The 20,000-nt window shown below is 47.0% G+C and overlaps 1 protein-coding gene across 1 annotated transcript in view; it reads left to right on the top strand.

The window, feature by feature from the left end:
* Nucleotides 1-11,032, top strand: part of cfap44 (cilia and flagella associated protein 44) — a 22,367-nt gene extending 11,335 nt beyond the window's left edge. The window contains exons 21-33 of the mRNA XM_076291148.1: nucleotides 804-1,003; nucleotides 2,457-2,616; nucleotides 2,934-3,111; nucleotides 3,384-3,884; nucleotides 4,136-4,339; nucleotides 4,465-4,660; nucleotides 6,367-6,474; nucleotides 6,866-6,996; nucleotides 8,183-8,299; nucleotides 8,486-8,687; nucleotides 9,288-9,448; nucleotides 9,707-9,841; nucleotides 10,417-11,032. Of these exons, the coding sequence (XP_076147263.1) occupies nucleotides 804-1,003; nucleotides 2,457-2,616; nucleotides 2,934-3,111; nucleotides 3,384-3,884; nucleotides 4,136-4,339; nucleotides 4,465-4,660; nucleotides 6,367-6,474; nucleotides 6,866-6,996; nucleotides 8,183-8,299; nucleotides 8,486-8,687; nucleotides 9,288-9,448; nucleotides 9,707-9,841; nucleotides 10,417-10,674 (2,551 nt within the window). The 3' untranslated portion in view covers nucleotides 10,675-11,032. The remainder of the gene's footprint in view (nucleotides 1-803; nucleotides 1,004-2,456; nucleotides 2,617-2,933; nucleotides 3,112-3,383; nucleotides 3,885-4,135; nucleotides 4,340-4,464; nucleotides 4,661-6,366; nucleotides 6,475-6,865; nucleotides 6,997-8,182; nucleotides 8,300-8,485; nucleotides 8,688-9,287; nucleotides 9,449-9,706; nucleotides 9,842-10,416) is intronic.
* Nucleotides 11,033-20,000: the final 8,968 nt, after the last annotated feature.

Here is a 20,000-nt window from a genome sequence, read left to right as displayed (position 1 = left end):
CCCCTCCATCCACAACACATATTATAAATGCTCTACAAACAAAGCTAAATCCATTATCAAGGATGCCACCCACCCAAACCATGGTCTTTTCACCCTACTTCCATCTGGAAGGCGATACAGGAGCCTGCGCTCCCGCACCAGCAGGCTCAGGTACAGCTCCTTTCCAGAGGATGTAGCACTGATGAACAAAACTACACCTCCTGTCTAGCATTTGCACTTTAGCTGTTTACTTGTTTACCTGTTTACCTTTTACTTCTGCACTGTTTACCTGTTTACATTGACTGCACCGTTTACCTGTTTACATTTACTTACATTTACTGAACTGTTTCATCAATGCCCTTGCACTGCTAACACCCAAAACTGCACAATATATTTATTTTTTATATTTCATAACCTGTCCTTAACCTGTATTTATTTAACTATACACTGTTGTACATAATTAATCTTGTCTACACAACTGCACTCAACCTGTGCAGAATGTACTCAACCTTTGGTATTTAATGCTTCTTTTGCACTTCGGGTTGGATGTCAACTGCATTTCATTGGCTCTGTACCTGTACTCTGCTAAATGACAATAAAGTTGAATCTAATCTAATCTAATATTTAACATTACCACACAGAAAGACAACTCTGCCAGCTCCATCTTCAGTGCTCACTCAGTATAAGCCTTGTGTTCATTAGACTCGGTGTTGTGCAGGTTGTGCTGGCTCATCTCTAGTGTGTGTGTGTTTTTGTGCGCATGTGTGTTTGTGTGTGTGCGTGCATGCATCCATTTGTGTGTGTATTTGTGTGTGTGTACGCAGGTTCTGGGACTCTCTGGTGTCAGAGACGGTGACGGTGGTGGCGTTCCGTAGCGAGCACCGTATCTCCACCTACCGGCTGTTGGCTCTGTCCGACCACTTCTACCTGCTGAAGCAGCGTACCCGGACCGGGAGAAGACCTGGCATGACGGAGCGCCGTCGTAGCATGGCCGACCCCAGCAAGGGACCCGTCACTGACCCAGGTACCACACCACTTCAGGTGTGACTGGATTCTGCTAGTATGACATGTGCCAGTGGGTTTCATAAAGAAGGACGAGACAACAGACTGAAATTGGATTTGACATGAATAGGGTTGCAAAGGGGCGGAACATTTCCGGTAAATTTCTGGAAACTTTCCGGAAACTTACCATGGGAACTTAAGCTGGGGAATTTTGGAAATATTCCAAATTGGAAACTTTCATGGAATTAAAGGAAATTATGGGAATTAATGGGAATTTACGGAAATGAACATGGAATTTTGGGTAATTCATACAAACTGTTTCATATACAAACATTAACATTTTGTTTCGTAATAAGCAATATGATTTGTATGTTCGGATTTTTGCTTAGCTTAGCATACAAAGCTAGCTAGCATGCTAGCGGGGATCTCATTCTCTGCCTATGGTTTACTAGTGTGCTAAACTAGCAACACTGAACTGCCCAAGATACACTACACCACTCAACAACAAAATCCGATTGGTTGGAACATTTTTTCCCCATGCATATGAACGCACCATAGATTTCCTTTATGTCTAGCAGCCTATGCCGATTGCTGTGTGCATGTGATTGACATATGTGCAGGGTAGAAATTTGACTGAAATTGCATTAAATCAGGTTGTTTTAACTAATATTATGCTGCAAGAAGGGGTTTTGTCCACTACATTTAAGTTCCCTGTTATAGACTAACTTGCCATATTAAAAATTCCCAGTATATTCCCATTAATTCCCGTTTATTTCTGTTAATTCCCGTTAATTCCCATGGAAAGTTTCCAACTTTGAAAATTCCCGGAATTTTGCAACCCTAGACATGAATGAATTACACTTACTTAGGTATTTCACTCATTATTCCTACCTTTCTTAGCTATGTTCCTTAGCTAGTTTCTTAGCTACATGTCTTAGCTAGCTTTTTTAGCTACCTTTCTTAGGTTACTTCTTAGCTACATGTCTTAGCTAGCTTTCTTAGCTACACTTCTTAACTAGCTTTTGCCTTGGGATGTGTTGCTTTCTTACCCCGGAAATCCAGAGTTCTCACGAGAGCACAATTAGAATTGTCTCTGCGAGACACTCTGGCAATAAGTAATGATGCACGTTACTTTTACCCCTTGCATCGCAAGGAACCAATCACATCGGTGTATCTGATATAGGCAGGCCAGAGGCAAGCTAAACAGATGACGACAGCACTGCAACGAATCATTTAGTAAACATTGGTCGTAGGTAGTGTTATCCAATTGCGTGCAGTGAGATTTTCAAACGCATGCTTGGTGCCGCCCCTCGAGTTGGGCCATTTTCATTATTCGTGGCCAGACCCTTAATCTTTCTAGATTACCAGGGTCTGGATTTTCCAGGCTATTGCTTCCTGTCTCCGTCTCAAGTTAGAAGCAAATCTAATAGAATCAAATAGAAGCTCTAATCCCCTTTTCCCACAACTGTCCTCAGACGAGCTGGGAGCGGCTGGCTCCGGAGTGCTTCAGTCCCGCATGAAGCCCAGTGTGAGCAAGCTGATTGGCCGACAGGCAGAGAAACTCCGCAAGGCGGCCGAGAAGGCAGAGAAGGCCCGAGCCAAGATACAGAAGAGAAAGAAGGAGTGGGACGAACTGTGGGTGCCAATCAGTACCTCTGTGCGTGTGTGTGTGTGTGTGTGTGTGTGTGTGTGAGTCTGAGTAGAATTGGAAGGATTAGGTGTTGTTTTGTGATGGTGGTGAATCCCTTACAATGTAAATTAAGTATGATCACTTCATTCATTCATTCATTCATTCATTCAATTAATTGATCAATCAATCATGTAGTTATTCATTCAGCCAACCAATTTGTCAGTTTGTTTCTGCCACACATATATAGTAGTACATGTGCCTACACACAGCATATATCTGTGTGTGTGTGTGTGTGTGTGTGTGTGTGTGTGTGTGTGCACAGCTACGCATCCAAGCCCAGTGAAGACTGTGAGGACCCAGCGGATGTCTTGGCCATCCGCAGTGCCACTGAGAACATGGGTGACTTCAAGCTCAAGACGGCCAAAGACTTCAGCGTCCCTGAACACCTGCGCATGAACGCTGAAAAGAAGAGAGCCCAGCTCGTCACTCTGGAGGAGAGGGTCAGTGGCACTAAACACCCTAACCCCGGTGCTACACCGGCCGCAAAATAGACAAAATAGCTCAACAATTAGCTTCCACTGCACTCAATGAAAGTGGCTACACCTAAAACGTAAGATCGGTGTGCACATTAAAAAAAATTAGATCAGTCTTCTAAAACTATTTTTAATGTTTTGAGCACCCATCTTTTCCTCAAAAGCTTAGTTCAACTGCAGCATATGAGGCTCCCCTGTTCTATACTTGACTATATTTGTGTGTCCATGTATGACTACAGATCTACAACCAAAAGATGGAGATGAACACCCAAGTGATGGATCTCCGCGACAGCAAGGTGGCGCTGCTCGCCTCCTTGCGCTCACTGCTCCACCATCTGCAGGAGGTCCAGGAGCGTCTGCCCGCCTCCAAGCGCCGGCCGCTGCCCTCTCTGCCCACCCTGCTGCCCGAGGAGACCCCAGAGAAGAAGCTGCGCTACACGCGCGACACCCTGCGCCGCTACGACGCCCTGCTCAAGGCCAAGGAGGTGCAGCGAAGAGGAGGAGGAGGAGGAGGTGCAGACGAGGGGGAGGAGGGGGACCACCTGCTGGCAGAGCTTGGGAAGGAGGGACAAAGAGAGGAGGAGGAGGAGGAGAAGAAGGAAAGTGGGAGAACCAGGCAGGCTGGTGAAGGGGAGGTGGGGGGAAAGGAAGAGCAGGAGATGGAGACAGAGCTGGAGGAGGAGATGAGGAGAGTCGAGGAGATTAAGAACCTGGACCTGCAGGACAGCCTGCTGCAGGAGGTGAGGGCGGTCTTGTGTGTCTGTGTGTGTGTGTGTGCTTATAATGTGTGTTTATCTTGTATCTTGTGTATCTTGTACTCATTTTGGCTTGGTTAGGAATGCATACCTATAGAGTGGTTGTTGTTAAAATGTCAACCTAATTTCCATTCATTTCCCTCTTTCCTTGTACATGTCTTCTCCCATCTTCGCTCCTCTCTCTATCTCCCTCCTCATCCTCCTCTTCCTCTCTCTCTCTCTCTCTCTCTCTGCAGATAGAGGACTCGGTGTGGTGCTTTGACGCCGAGCTGTGTCTGCTTCGGCACGAGAAGCTGAGTCTGGACATCCAGATGAAGCTGGCCGACCTGCGCCACGTCACGCTCTTCCAGGAGCTGCTGCTGCTCAAGGAGTTTGAGAAGCGCGAGAACACGCTGCAGGGACGCCTCAACGCCCGCATGAAGGAGGAGGACGAGCTCACAGTGGGTGCCAGGATTCTGTTCTAGAAGAATCTGATGTTCTAGAAGAATCTGATGTTCAAGAAGGTTCTGATGCATGAGGGATGCGTGTGTGTGTGTGTGTGTGTGTGTGTGTGTGTGTGTTGTAGGAAAAGCTGGAGGAGTGTAAGAAGCAGCTGGAGCTGAAGCGTAGGGAGATCGTTAAGCTGCAGGAGAGGGAGCGCACCATCGCCGCCACCTTCCAGGCCTCCCTCGGAGATAACAACAAGTTCGCCGAGTTCCTCACGCGCGTCTTCAAGAAGAAGATCAAACGCGTCAAGAAGAAGGAGAAAACGGGAGAGGACGGTGAGAATGTGTGGCTTCTTCGGTCTCTACACATATTTGGATTACAAATGCCTAATTTCCTAACTAATTTCCCAACTTTCCCAACTGGTTTATACATTGATTTTGCAAAATGTCCTCAGCTATGAGGTTAATACACGGTGGCAGTTAATACAGGGTTCCCGCGGATCCTTAAAAAGTCTTAAATACAACTTTCGGTCTTAAAAAGTCTTAAATTGTCTGGGATGTCTTGAATTTTTGAAAGGGAGGTATTAAATTTGCGTATGGGACCGCCAGCGAGTGCAAGAGAGCGAGTGAAATGTCTCCATCCGGTTTTTCGTGTATTTAAAACGCAATTGTACTAAGTGTAGTGGTTGCAGAGTGAAGATGTTTTTCACGGGTGTGGTTAAAGGTGTGAAAACGGTAATGATACAGTATGTACAAATATGCCTGACGTTTTCGTGGTGTAGCCGAGGCCTGAGCGATACGCAGGTAGCCTACGTGAGTGGTAGAATGAGCGGGAGAAAGAGTTGGTAAGCCAGTTAGCGATAGGGTGGCCATACGTTGGAATTTAGGCAGGACATAGCCTATGGATTTTAAAAGCCCTGTCCGGCGCAGGCATAAGCCGGACGCTCATTTGTCCTTTTTGGAGTTGCGCTGGGCATCATGGTTTCACAAACTATGGACGCGAAGACTGCTGGTCAAATTATGCGCAGTGCTTCTGTCACTCGTCTGATAATTTGCTGCGAAGGAAGGAACCACGGACTGACAGAAAAAGAAAACAAACGTTTTCGCAATCAGGAGGAAATACTGTAGCATACATGTTAAGTTGATCTGTTTGCATCTTTCCAGCGTGTGTTGCTGGCCTAGCCTAGGGAAGAAAATATCTGTCTACGTTATAATACCTGTAATATCTGTAACAGCTTGCTTGCCAGCCTTTCCCAGTAGGCCTACTTCGCAAAAGTTGTGAAATATAGCTGCATTTTTTTTTTTATGTCAAAAACGTGCGTTCATAATACGTGCGTGTTTGAGATGAAACCAGCAGTTTTCAGCAGGATCCAAGGAGGACCTGTCTCTTAATTAATTTAAAACAAGTCAATGGTTTTACAATGTTTCAGTCAAGCTTTGGTTGGTTTAGATACAGGTATGCTTAGGTATGCAAAATGTAAAGTCGTGGATTAACTTTAATTTGCTGTGCTGCATATGGAGCAATAGATGCACATAGTACATGATATAAAGTAGGCCTATTAAAATATTTAAATAGCTTAGTCTAACTTTGAAAAAAATATTGAAGGGAATCCAGTCCAGTGCACATGTCTTTGACAAGTAGCCTAGGCTACTACAGACACAGGTGAAGAACAGTCAGCCTCAGCCAGTAAGCACAACCACATGTACAGCCAGCTTCAAAAGCAAGCAGCCCAGACCCTAAAAAAAAAAACTATTGCATAAAACAGTTTTAAGTTGTCGTATGTATCTTTTTGCTGTGGTATAGTCTTAATTTTTCCATTTAGATGTCTTGAAAAGGTCTTAAAAGTCTTTAAATTTGCACTTGGATAATGTGCAGATACCCTGTTAATATGGTAATGTTTTTTTTTTTACATTTTTTAACAGGAATAACTGTCCTGTGGTTTATACACAATGCGGTGCAATGCAATGCAATGTATACACAGGAAATGACTGTAGGTGTCTGTGTTTCTGCCTGTTAAGCATTGTTCTGTGTGTTTGGACAGAGGAGGATGAGGCCAGCAGTGAGGACTCGGATGAGGAGGACTGGGATGATGATGAGGATGATGAAGGCTCTGAGGCAGGGGCCCTGGATGACAGCGTGTGTCCCCCGAGTGAGTACCTGATCTCTACCTCTAATCCTACACGCACACACACACACACACACACACACACACACACACACACACACACACACACACACACACACACACACACACACACACAGTTCAATGCAAGCCAGTGCTTATAACACACACAGCTCAATGTCATCATGTGTATGTGACCTCCACAGCTAACCACAATGCCGTCATGTACCTGAGCTGCATAACTAACCTCACACACAACATGATGCCATCATGTATAGTTTTACCTAAGCTTCACAATTGTGTGTGTGTGTGTATGTCTGTATGTGTGTGTGTGTCTGTTTGTGTGTATATGTCTGTGTGTGTGTGTGTGTGTGTGTGTGTGTGTGTGTGTGTCTATGTGTTTGTGTGTGTGTGTTAGACTGTGACCCGGAGCTCTTTGAGAACACAGTCCAGCTGCGTGAGCGGCGTCTGGACCTGGAGGAACTGCTGGCTGAGGAGAAGAAGACGGCCGACAGCCTCAAGAAAGAGTGCGATGCACTGGCCAAGAAAGTCAGACTCCCATGCTGCACTCACTCCTCCCCCTCTCCTCTCTTCTCCTCTCATCTCATCTCCTCTATCTCCCCTCTCCTCTCCTCTCATATCCTCTATCTCCCACTCCTCTCCTCTCCACTCATCTATCTCTCCTCTCCTCATCTACTCTATGTCCCACTCCTCTCTTCTCCTCTCCTCTCTTCTCCTCCCCTCTCCTCTCCTCTCCTCTCATCTCCTCTATCTCCCACTCCTCTCCTGTCCTCTCCTGTCATCTCCTCTATGTCCCACTCCTCTCTTCTCCTCTCCTCTCTTCTCCTCTGCTCTCCTCTGTTCTCCTTTCTTCTCCTCTCTTCTCCTCTCCTCTCTTCTCCTCTCCTCTCTTCTCCTCCCCTCTCCTCTCCTCTCATCTCCTCTATCTCCCACTCCTCTCCTCTCCTGTCCTCTCCTCTCATCTCCTCTATGTCCCACTCCTCTCTTCTCCTCTCCTCTCTTCTCCTCTGCTCTCCTCTGTTCTCCTTTCTTCTCCTCTCTTCTCCTCTCCTCTCTTCTCCTCTCCTCTCTCTCCCACTCCTCTCCTCTCCTGTCCTCTCTTCTCCTCTCTTCTCCTCTCCTCTCCTCTCCTCTCATCTCCTCTATCTCCCACTCCTCTCTTCTCCTCTCTTCTCCTCTCTTCTCCTCTCTTCTTCTCTCCTCTCCTCTATCTCCCACTCCTCTCTTCTCCTCTCCTCCTCTCCTCTCTTCTCCTCCTCTCCTCTCCTCTCTCTCCCACTCCTCTTCTCTCCTCATGCATGACACCCTGCCCTCCTCTTATGTCCTACACTCTTTCTCTCACACACACGCACACACACACACACACACACACACACACACACACACACAATCTCTCTCACTCACGTAATCTCTTTTTTTGGCTTTTCCTCTTGACCATTTTGGGTCACTGTTCTTTCTTGTTTTCCCTGTATAGAGGTGGATTTCTGTTAGTGGGCTGTTGATCTGTCCTGCAGGACATTTTAGACAGTTTTATTAGAATAGAGGACTTTATTTCTAAACAGATTTACCAGGTTCTGAACTGTGAGAGCATTTTAAAGAGAAAATGCCTGCACTGGTCTGAGATCCTGAAACTGAAGTTTACAGTTACACTCTAGTGTAGCTCTCTCAGGTGCTGGTTGGTACTGTGTGGTTACTGGTGTGGTTTGTCCTGCAGGCAAAGATTGTGCAGACCACACTACAAGCAGCAGAGGGCGACCTGGAGCTCTTCAACAGGGAGAAGCAGCAGAAACTCAATGAGCTGGATGTGGTTGTGCCGCTCCGACTGCACCAGGTGTGTGTGTGTGTGTGTGTGTGTAATTGTGTTAGTCTTAGAATATATTATAGTCACTGCATTCACCAATGCACAAACATGCCTTGAATTGAATTACGCTTTGAGACTCCCATTTGTGTGTCTTTAAAGTGTGTGTGTGTTGTGTATCTGTGTGTGGGTGTGTGTGTGTGTGTTATTTGTGCCCAGATTGAGTTTCTGGTGAACGGCACGATACCCAGGCGTCTGGGTTCGGCTCTGGTGCTGAACACGTCGCCGCTGGTCCGCCTGCAGAACCGCATCCGAGAGCTGCAGCAAGAGAAGAGCCAGCAGAGGGAGCTGTACCGCCACGCCCGACAGCGGCACGTCACCCTGCAGCACGAACACAAGGACATGCAGGCCAAGATAAAGGGTACGAGTGTGTGTGTGTGTGTGTGTGTGTGTGTGTGTGTGTGTGTGTGCAGAGGAAGCTGTACCACCACGCCCGACAGCAGCATGTGACCCTGCAGCACAAACACAAGGACATGCAGGCCAAGATAAAGGGTACGAGTGTGTGTGTGTGTGCAGAGGAAGCTGTACCACCACGCCCGACAGCAGCATGTGACCCTGCAGCACAAACACAAGGACATGCAGGCCAAGGCACGGGGCAGTAGTAGGCGGGGAGAGCTGGGAGGTGGGGTATGGGGGTACCGTTGGAATCTTACTGTTTGTCATTTGATTTAGTTGTGTTAAATTGGGTAGGTTGAGCAAATGGATGAGTATTATTTTGCGTGTTGTATTGTTGTCATCATGGGTTCAAATGCCAAGTCCTACGTGATGACACTGGCTTTGGTAAAATTACATTTCTGTATAAACTGTGTGTGTGTGTGTGTGCGTTCGTGCGTGTGTGTGTGTGTGTTGGTGCGTGTGTGTTGGTGTGTGTGTGTGTGTGTGTGTGTGTGTGTGTGTGTGTGTGTGTGTGTGTGTGCGTTCGTGCGTGCGTGTGTGCGTTCGTGCGTCTGTGTGTGTGTAGAGCTAGAGAGCCGCTGTGAGCACCTGATGCTGAGGAAGTTTGGGAAGCTGGTGGACCTTGAGGGGCTGCAGACGCTGTCTGGTAACAGGATCCTGGAGGAGATGAGACAGGAGAGCCGCATCAGGGAGCTGACCTACGCACAGGAGGTCAAGGCCTGGGAGGTGTGTGTGTGTGTGTGTATGTGTGTGTGTGTGTGTGTGTGTGTGTGTGTGAGCGAGAGTGAATGTGTGTGTGAGTGAGTGAGTGAGTAAGTGATTGAGTGAGTGAGAAAAAGAGAGAGAGAGTGTGAGAGTGTGTATTTTAACCAGAAGGCCAGAAGAGTTTATCCTGTGAGTGAGTGAGTGAGTGAGTGAGTGAGTGAGTGAGTGAGTGAGCGACCGAGCAGAGTTCAATCTTTATATGTGTGTGTGTGTGAGCAGGCTAACGTGTGTAAGGCTCGTGAGACCCTGACACAGGTGACCCGTCAGAACACAGAGAGACTGCACTGCCTCAACAGCCTGCTGTGTGAACAGAAGGAACTGGAGGACAAACTCAACAGCAGACAGAAAAAGATGGTAGGAAAAACACACAAGCACGCACACACACACTCTCTCTCTCTCTCTCTCTTGACACACACACACACACATCTGGACACAAACAGGCTCAACAGCGGGTAATAGATGATATAACTCACACATGGAAACTTTCACACACAAACAAGCCAAAAATACATAGCACTCATAATTCACACACACACACACACACACACACACACACACACACACTAACACAGAACAGCTGTCAGAGGCAATTTTTGATGCAGATGTAGACACTCGTATTTCAACACAAATACAAAATCAACTAATCTGTATCTATGACCCTCGCACATACACACACACCAAAGCTTTATAACTGGAGAAGAATGATATAACTACCTGCAATCAGATGTTGGTGTGTGTGTTTTTGCGTGCGCGTGTGTGTGCTTATGTGTGTGTCTGTGTATGAGTGTGTGTGTGTGTGTGTGTGTGTGTGTGTGTGTGTGTGTGTGTAGGAGTCTGTGTGCGTGTTTGTATGTGTCTGTGTCTGTGTGTGTGTGTGTGTGTGTGTGTCTGTGTGTGTATTCATGTCTGTGTCTCCATGTCTCCGTCAGGGTGCTCAGTTCCAGAGTGGGCGGCGGGCGGACGCTGAGTCCAAGCGTGGGCTCCATGAGCTGGTGGAGTCGCAGGCCCAGGAGGGGGCCATGCTCCGGCAGGAGATCGCCGTGCTCTCCCGCAAGGGTGGACACATCCTGCCCCCGCCGCAAATGCCCCTGCAGCCCAGCCCGCCCACACACACACACACACACACGCGCACACACCACACCACGCGCCAGATACATATACGCACACAGCTCTCCGGCAATCAGTAGAGGGTGGAAATCACCATACAGACACACACACACACACTCACTCAAAAGAGACACACACAAATGAACACACACACATTTGCGCATGCGTCACACACACCACACCTCCCACCAGATCTGCTTATACACATCGCTCCTCAGCAAGTAGTAATGTTGTTCAGCTTCAGATAAACATTCAACCTTATACACACACACACACACATACACTCACACACATGCACACAGAAAACAAAACTGTACACACATACAGACTATTTACACAAATTCACAGATGACATGAACGAACTCTGGCACTTCTATAGATCACACCTCTATTGCTAAACTTAATGATTTATGCCCAGAATAAACTGGACTGTTTTGCTTGAAGATCAGATATCGTTTTGTGTCTCTGGTGTTTCCTTTACTCTCCTGTCGAAAGAAGGTGCTTCTGAACGCCACACACACGCACACACACACACACACACATACTGCAGCTACACATACATACACACAAAACAGGGAGACCTGATCCACACATGCTCAACGCACACGTGTCAACTCCCCTCAGCTCTGGCTAGACACACACACACACATACACACACACATAAATACTCGTCTGTGAGAGGACACATGATGTATTGTGCACACGTCCACACACATTGGCCTGTTTCCTGATGTTTTGGCTTTACTCAAAGAGGCCGCGGCCTGTTGTGTGTATTCGCTGTCTGCTCTCCTCGTTGTGTCTGAAGAAGGCCACTTCTGTAGGTCTCTGCGAATGCATTTGAATGTTTTATGCCTTACTTTAAAACAGCAAGCCCAGTCACTTTATTTATCGCCTCTGTCTGTCTCTTCCTTTGGCCTTGCTCCTGCTCTGTAACCCCCTCTCTTTCTCTCCCTCTCTCTCTCTCTCTCCCTCCCTCCATCCCTCCTCCACCTGGCTGGGATTGATCTTCTTGGCCCCAGGCTCTCTTGTCTCCTGTTCCTGCACTTAAAGTCCCTGACACATCTGGAGAAGCGCTTTAGAGCACTCTGATGTTCCATCAGCAGCTTTGTGTGTGTGTGTGTGTGTGTGTGTGTGTGTGTGTGTGTGTGTCAGGAATCCAGGCCCAGGTTGAAACTGAAGTGCACATGTGAGTGGAGGTATGTTTGTGCATGTGTGCATGTATTCATCAGCCTAAAAACTGAGGGTAAGTGAGGTGGATTTGTGTGGGGTTGCGTGTGTTTTCGATTGGGTCACCTGTGAAAACAGCACAATCCAACAGAAATGTTATTTTTGTTTATGCCTGTGTGCATTTGTAGTAGCATCCATATTTGACAATGTGCATCTTTGTTCTCACTTAAGTGTGTGTGCGTGTGAAGGCCTTTGCTGCAGGTCAGAGTAAGAGAAAAGTGTGTGTGGGGGGGGGGGGGGTGGTTAAAACGAGAGAGCAGCACTTGAGTTTCTCCACACCCTTCACAATGGCCGGCCAGGAAATCAACAGGAGTAAATATGGCCCATAATAACCACGGGCCCTCATAAAGCGGGCTGGGAATAGGGGCGCAAAGCGGCGGGGTGAGGGGTCGCCACGGAGACCCTGGCCAGGCCGGGAGGGGCCCTTTGTGGCGGGAGCGGTCAGCAGGAGGGGAGGGTGAAAGGGGATTAACCCTGCCCCAGTGGCTCTGAATGGTGCCCCCGCCACCCCCGCCCAGCTCAGCCCCGCGGCCCCAGAGCCCCGTTCCCATGTGCTCCCTGCCCCCCCTCCCCTTATCACGCTCACGCTGGAGTCAATAGAGCCTACTCACACACACACAGGCACATGCACACACATGCACAATCTCTCTTTCTCACACACACACATGCACAATCTCTCTCTCACACACACACAGGCACATGCACAATCTCTCTCTCTCACACACACACAGGCACATGCACGCACACACATGCACAATCTCAGACACCCATGTACACGTATGCACAATCTCTCTGTCTCAAACACACACACACATGCACTCACTCTCTCTCACAAACACACACGTACAAATACATACACGCTCTCACGCACTCTAACTTGTACACATACTCTTTTCCTCTGAAGTTATTCAATCACTCACACACTGTAACACACTATTGCACCCTATAACACACAGGCATACTCATACACACACACTAATATGTATACATGCATGTTAATGCACTCTACACAAAATAGTTCACACACACATATACAAACACACACAGACACAAACTAGTGCGCAGAAAGACACACACATTAACAAAAATGTTCCCACATTTACCACACTCAAACCTTTCTCATCAATACAACATAAATTGACTAAATCTAACTGTTATCAACTCACAAACACACCCAACACTGTCCTGTACACACCTGTTGGTCGGCACACACACACACACACACTAACTCAAAAAACACACCACACCCACCGATAGCCCTCAGGACAGCCACACATTTCCCTATTTCCCTTCATTTAAAGCTGCCCCCTCCTTACCTTCATGAGGGGTGGACACACTCAGACACACACACACACACTGTCTAACACATTCACACATAGAGATGCACACAAACTGTTTTACACAATCATATACACACACAGACATCTGTACACCCTCTCTTACACACAGACATATAGCCACATTCTTTCTCTCTCTCCGTCTCTCTCACACTGACACACACACCATCATTCCCAAAGTACAATCTGTCTGTCACACACACACTCAGTCACTCACTTGTCTGTGGGACACAATAGAGGGTCAAAATGGGGCAGGGCAGTGGTGTGAAACCGTCAGCTTAAGCCCTCAGGAGGCTCTTTGGTGTGGGCCTCAGGCTTGGCCATGACACATCTGAGCCCACTTTAGAGGAGACTCAAGCCATGAGGGGAGACTGGCTGAGGTTTAGAATGGGTTTCTGAAACTGAACTGAGTGGTGAATGAATACAGTTCTGGTTTGAAGCTTGTGTGTGTGAATTGTGTGGTAGGAGCAGGCTTCACTCAGTTTCTTATTTATTTTTGAGAGTGCTTGGCCAAACGTATAAGTAATACCAAAGAAGAAAAGGCCGCACTTTGCATACAAACGTGTTTATTGCACAGACGCATTTCGGCTTTCCTGTGTGTGTGCCGTCTGTGTACCCATAAGTGATCTTCGGGGGGTTCTCATCTTTCAGGCATAGAACACCAGGGGGCAGTGTCTACTCCTGGGTCAACATTTGCCCACAGAACTAGAGTAAATATTTCACTGTCACAGTTGTACCTATTTTAATCTTCATCCCTAGTGATGAAGTCTAAGTAATATTTTACCACACTGGAGTGAATGTGGCTTTGTGGTATTTGTATTTGTTTACAGAGAGGTAAATCATGTGTTGAACCATGCTTTACCCTCCTTGAATGGCATGTTTGACTTTATTTATATGTGTGTGTGTTGCCTGTTGATCTAGCCGCGTACTTTGTTGAATTCCTTCAGACTTGAGGTCATCTGAAATAATTTAGCAGACATATTGTTTTGCCTTCACACAGATTAACACCAATTGTGTACGTATGAGGGAGCTTTGCGTGCTTGTCTGTTTACGGTAAATGTCTGTGAGCGTGCATACCTGTTTGCTTTAGTGTATGTGTGTGTAGCCAGGGCTTGTGTGACGAATCCTGTGAGTGTTCGTCTGTCTGTGTGTGTGTGTGTGTGTCTGTGTGTGTTTATGTATTTGTGTAGTGTGGTGTGTGTGTGTGTGTATGTATTTGTGTGGTGTGTGTGTATGTATTTGTGTGTGTGTATGTATTTGTGTGGTGTGTGTGTGTGTGTTGGGCACAGTGTCATGCATGGAGCAGCTGTGCGGGTCTGTGATCTGAAGCAGGCTGTTGCTTGCTGTAAAAATATTATTGCAAGTGTTTATTATTACTTCAGTGTGAAACAGTGGGAGTGTTGTATGTGGCATGGACAGCCGGCCATATACACGTGTGTGTGTGTATATGTGTGTGTGTGCGTTGTATGTATGTGTAAGTGTGTTCTGTGTGTGTGAAGCGGAGTTGAGTTGGGAGGGGGGGCTTGCCTAGACTCTCTGTTTCCCACCGCCCAGCCCATCTCCTAGTGCACCATGGGTAATGGGCAGGCCTATTGGAGTTGATTAGTTCCGGCTGAGTCCCAGATTGAGTTCTGACAGGCTGGAGAAACGAGCTCCCAGCATGAACCCTTACACACACACACACACCACCCCCACTCTCTTTACTCCTGTCTGCCAGACAATAGGGCCAGCATGAGAGGACTTTTTAAACTACTCTGCAGCACTACATAGACCCCCCTAAAAACACACAGACTCTCACACACACATAGACAAGAAAAATCTATTCCTAGCAACACAATGCTTAACCACACTGCACAAACACACAGCCACACAACAAACTTCTATAATCCCAGACAATGCTCTCTAAACAATATTGTTTACAGAGGGATTGACCAGTTTAATAAAAACTCCTACTATGTAAACACTTTGTAATATAAACATCAAGTTTAAGTGAAAAGAAAGCATTATGCAACATGAATCCGCAGACAACAGTTTCTAGCACAAACAAACAAATAAATAACATGGAAGAGAAATGCATTGTCCAGTCAGCCTTGATTTTTGAATCTGGCTAACCAACATCCACCTGCACTGCAGTCTTAAGCACACTGAGGATCACGCCCCATCGTCCAGCTGCAGGGGTCACGCGTGCGTGACCTCATTGACCAGGCCTCGATCAATGCTGGGACTCGTAGGCTATTAGAACTCCACCTCAGTCCACTCTCAGGAGACTGCAGCCTGGATGTATGCCTTTAGTTAGATGAAGGCATAGTTACACATAGAAAGGTATCTGCAGGGGTGATAGACTATATCAGAGAGGGTTAAAGCTAGTAATCAAGGATCTTTGAATATATGGTGTTTGGGTAGCAGAAATGAATGTACATCTGAGGTGATGATGCGGCCACATTCAAAAGAATGCACCACATGGGAAATTCCACTAAGCCATGGTATAGATATTCACATAATACTTATAAGACATGATACTTTATTGATATGTAATAATAGTATGTATACTAGATGCAGTAAACAGGTAATAATGGAGAAGTGTAAATGCCATAAATATGTTGCACTGTCTCCTTACACAGTGCCAAATGATTAATAAACAGCTAACCCATACCTATGGAATGTGACTCTCACAGATGATAACTTTCACAGAAATACATAAATAGAGATAAAAGTACAACTTTCATACAGAATTGATTGACTGCAAGTTTGACGTATGCAACTTCAAACCACATATGCACAAAACATAAAGTATAATGCAAACATTATGCTTCACAAAACAACAGCCGGAATAGAAAACAGATGTGACGCCAGAGTCTATAGTAAGACAAATAATTCCTCAGCATTCTTTCACTAGGCCGATCAACAACCATGATGCCAGCACCCTACAGACACACACATGCGCACACACACAAATACATACACACACACACACACACGTACACAGCATCCACGGCATCATCTCGCTTCTCGTCCGACCAGGAGCTTCACAGGGCATGTCACGCTTGGTCCGCCACCCCCACGGCCGGCGCTGCCATGGCATTCCAGCTGCGACGCGCCTCCACACCTCAGCAGTGTGGCGTTTCTGTCCACCTCTGGCGCTTTCTCCTCACCCACCAGGCGCCCCGTCCTGCCCCTCGGCCGCCCTTTCTCCCTCGCCACACATAATTGATTAAGCGCCCGTTTCCATAAATCAATTTGAGACGCACATCAGTCAGCTCTGAAAAGAGGACCCCCCCCCCCCTCTCTCTCTCCTCACACACACACACACACACATACACACACACAAACTCCCCCATGCTGAGCACTCGCTATTTATCTGGCTCAGAAGAATAGCGCTCTGAAGTGAAAACCCTTTCACACAAACACGCATACACACAAACAGCTTCACTAGAGTTGCACTCTCGTATGCATGCTTTACTACACAAACACACACACACACACTCACAGAGACCCCTCTCTATATCAACTGGACATCTTATGAACACTGAACAAAACACACTCAGATTTCCCCAGTCGTGCTTGCAAAGCATACTTATCTCCACACACACACTCACACAGTTCAGAAAGAGAAGCTGGGGACCATGAATATAGAGTCTAGAAAGTGAAGACAGCAGAAATGCCTTTGCAATCTGAGCACCAGAAACCAGTCTGTGTGTGTGTGTATGCTCTCTCTCTCTCTTGCACACCCAGCAAAAAAAACAATCACTCCACAGCAACACAAAATGGCTGCCTAGAAACGCCTATTCAATTATATTTATGCCATGATTTTCAACTAAGTCACTTCATGCTGCTTTCATTTCTATGAAGAATGGCAGCAGTCCCTTCATGAATGTTTAAACACTTGAGATAACGGTGAACTTGGCCCCGAACACAAGACCGCTGAGACTTGCTTCTCAAGAGCTGCCAAGGTTTCTTGCAGTGCATTGTGGGACTGTGGGGGCCTCTCAGAAAAATGTATTGGATATCCTCCTTGCCTCTTGGCGCTGTGTGTAAGGCACCGCTGCGCTGTGTGTGTGTGTGCTGTGTGCTCTCGTTCTTTGTCGAGGTTTGCCTGTTTCACGGCCGCCCGTCTGTCATCTGCGATCCTGTCATTTCTCTCTTATGCTCTTCCATCTTCTTTCCCTTTTTTCATCCCTCCTTTCCTTTTCTCCTGCCATCTGCTTTCTCTCTCTCCCTTCGTCTCTCCATTTCTGTCTCTTCGGGGTTCCTTTCTGTCTGCTGGCCTCTCTCTTCTGAATCTTGGCGTACGACTTTAGACTTCTAAGTCCAGGGGATAAACTTGCTTTTAACAACACATACACACACACACACACACCGTGGCTGTCACATGTATCCTGCGTCTCGTTCGGTGCGTTGGTTGTGCACGTCCTGAAAAACATTAATGCGACGCATCTACGAGATGCAATGTTCACCCTACATTAGGGGTGATGGTATAGGTGCAGTATGTTACCGTACATGAGCCTGCAAGACCGGCTTTGTTTACGACTCTGACCACTGTGGTCTGCACTCTACTGGAGTCATCCAGTGCATAGTACTTGGGCAAGGTTTCGTTTGCAACACAGCCAGATGTGTACGTGAACGCTTGGTCATTAGGCCAGCATATCCCTGGCCTACAGCGACTGACTCAGTATGTGTTGTAGATTTGGTGTGTCTGGTGCTTCATCGTCTCTGTGTGTGCTCCTTTTCACTGCGGTCACTCCATCATATCCTTCCTCATCTGTCTTTATGACTCTTCTGTCCTTTCTTTGTGTCTCTGTTTCTATCTTTCTCTTTGATAGGTACATTTCTCCTTTCCCTCTCTCTTTCGCTCTCACTCTGTCTTTAATAGCGCCCTGTCGTCTATCTTTCTTCTCTCTCTCTCTCTTTCACTCTCTCTGTCTTTAATAACGCCCCGTCATCTATCTTTCTTTTTTTCTCTCTCTCTTTCTCTCTCTCTGTCTTTAATAGCACCCCGCCGTTTATCTCTCTGTTCTCTCTCTCTATTTCTCTCTCTTTCCTCCGTGGGTCTCAGTGGAGTTGTGCACATGTTTCTGCACCATATGCACTCATTTGTCCTCTCTGCTCCAATCTCTCTGTCACATTCTTCTCTTCATCTTTATCTGTTGCCCTCACTTCCTGCAATTCTGTTACACATACACATGCCTAAACACACACACGCACACACACACACACACACACACACATACATATACGTGCACTTTCATCTTGTTCTCATATCTCCTTCGTTTGTGCCAACTTTTCTTCTTTTTTGCTGGAACTGCAATTATTCTTTCTTTTTGTCTTTCCATCTTTCTCTCTTCTTCACCCTTGACCCCCTTTTCTCTGTTTACTCTCTCTCCCTCTCTCTCTCTCTCTCTCTCTCTGTTTCTTCCTCCATCCCTCTCTCTCTTTCTTTATCAAACTTAATTACTCTCTCTCCCCAACCCCTCTCTTTCTTGTTCTACCTCTCTCTCTCTCTCTCTGTGTCCTTGTCCCTCTCTCTCTCTCTTCATCTCTCTTTATTCCTCCTTCTCCACTTTTTTCTTTCCACCTTTCTCTCTCTCTCCCTCTCTCTCTCTCAGCTCGGGGGTGTTGGCCTTAATGGCAGTGAAAGCTGCTTTGCCTTTAAAAACAGTTTGTCTTAATGAGCCACGGGGAGGCGGGTCACAGCTGGGGCCAATCAGGGCCCTTTCCTGTCTGCCGAGCCCGAGGCCTGGGGGTCACGCGCGAGGTCACCGTGGCCCCCACCACCACTGCCGCCGCCACCACGACACGGCACAACCGCCCTGCTGCCACGACGTTCTCACCGGCCCGCTGCTCTGTGGGACGGGCCAGCCGGGGCCAACCAACCAGCCAGCGCAGCCGAAGGCAACAACATCTGCTTCTGATATCCCACAAGCCCCCTGCACTCGCTGGCCCCAGCTGCAGGGGAGAGGGAGAGGACAAGAGGTCACACACACACACACTTGAGCTGGGGTTGGAGTTAAGGTGTGTGTGTGTGTGTGTGTGTGTGTCTGTCTGCATATGAAAAAAAGCTAGGCTAAGTTTGTGTGTGTCTGTTTGTGTTTACATGCACATGCACATAGTTGCATACTGCTGTATTATGTGTGTGTGTGTGTGTGTATGTGTAACATTATGTGATAAAGGACCTAAGGTATGTGTGTGTGAGTGTGAGTTATGGCCTAAAGTGTGTGTGTGTCTGTGTGTGTGTGTGTGATGTGGCACGTTTTCCATCATGTTGGTGGGTAGGCGGAGCAGGTATGAGTGAGATGAAACGACACCTCAGCCTTTGAAGGCCGAGCCAGTAAAACAGCCTTATTTTAACGAGTGTGACTAACAAGCTGCAATCTTGCCGCATTCACTCATACTCACACACATGGTCACATACACACACATGGTCACACACACACACACACACACACACACACACACACACAAACTATCTAGACACACATACACACACTATCTAGACCCAGGCATAGTGACACATGTATGTAGAAATATACACACACACTAACACTCCCATATGTATGTACACTTAAGTGAACACACTCTCACTTACACGATTTTGCACACACACACACACTCACACAAGCACACAGGCATGCACACTTGGACCTACTTTGATTTTCACACATTCCCATACACGCAAGCTCAGATGTTCCCACTTACTCGGTCCAGCACACTGACTCTTTCACACACACACACACACACACACACACACACACACACACACACACACACACACACACACACACAAACACACACATTTAACAGACAACCTACATCACATACTCCAGCTTTACAACATACTCCAGCTT

Source organism: Alosa pseudoharengus, unplaced genomic scaffold (assembly GCF_046254945.1).
Source record: "Alosa pseudoharengus isolate Yale_2024_CS ecotype anadromous, Long Island Sound unplaced genomic scaffold, YU_APseudo_1.1 YU_APseudo_1.1_scf_18, whole genome shotgun sequence".
NCBI classification, from domain to species: domain Eukaryota; kingdom Metazoa; phylum Chordata; class Actinopteri; order Clupeiformes; family Clupeidae; genus Alosa; species Alosa pseudoharengus.
This window is presented reverse-complemented; position numbering and strand designations above follow the sequence as displayed.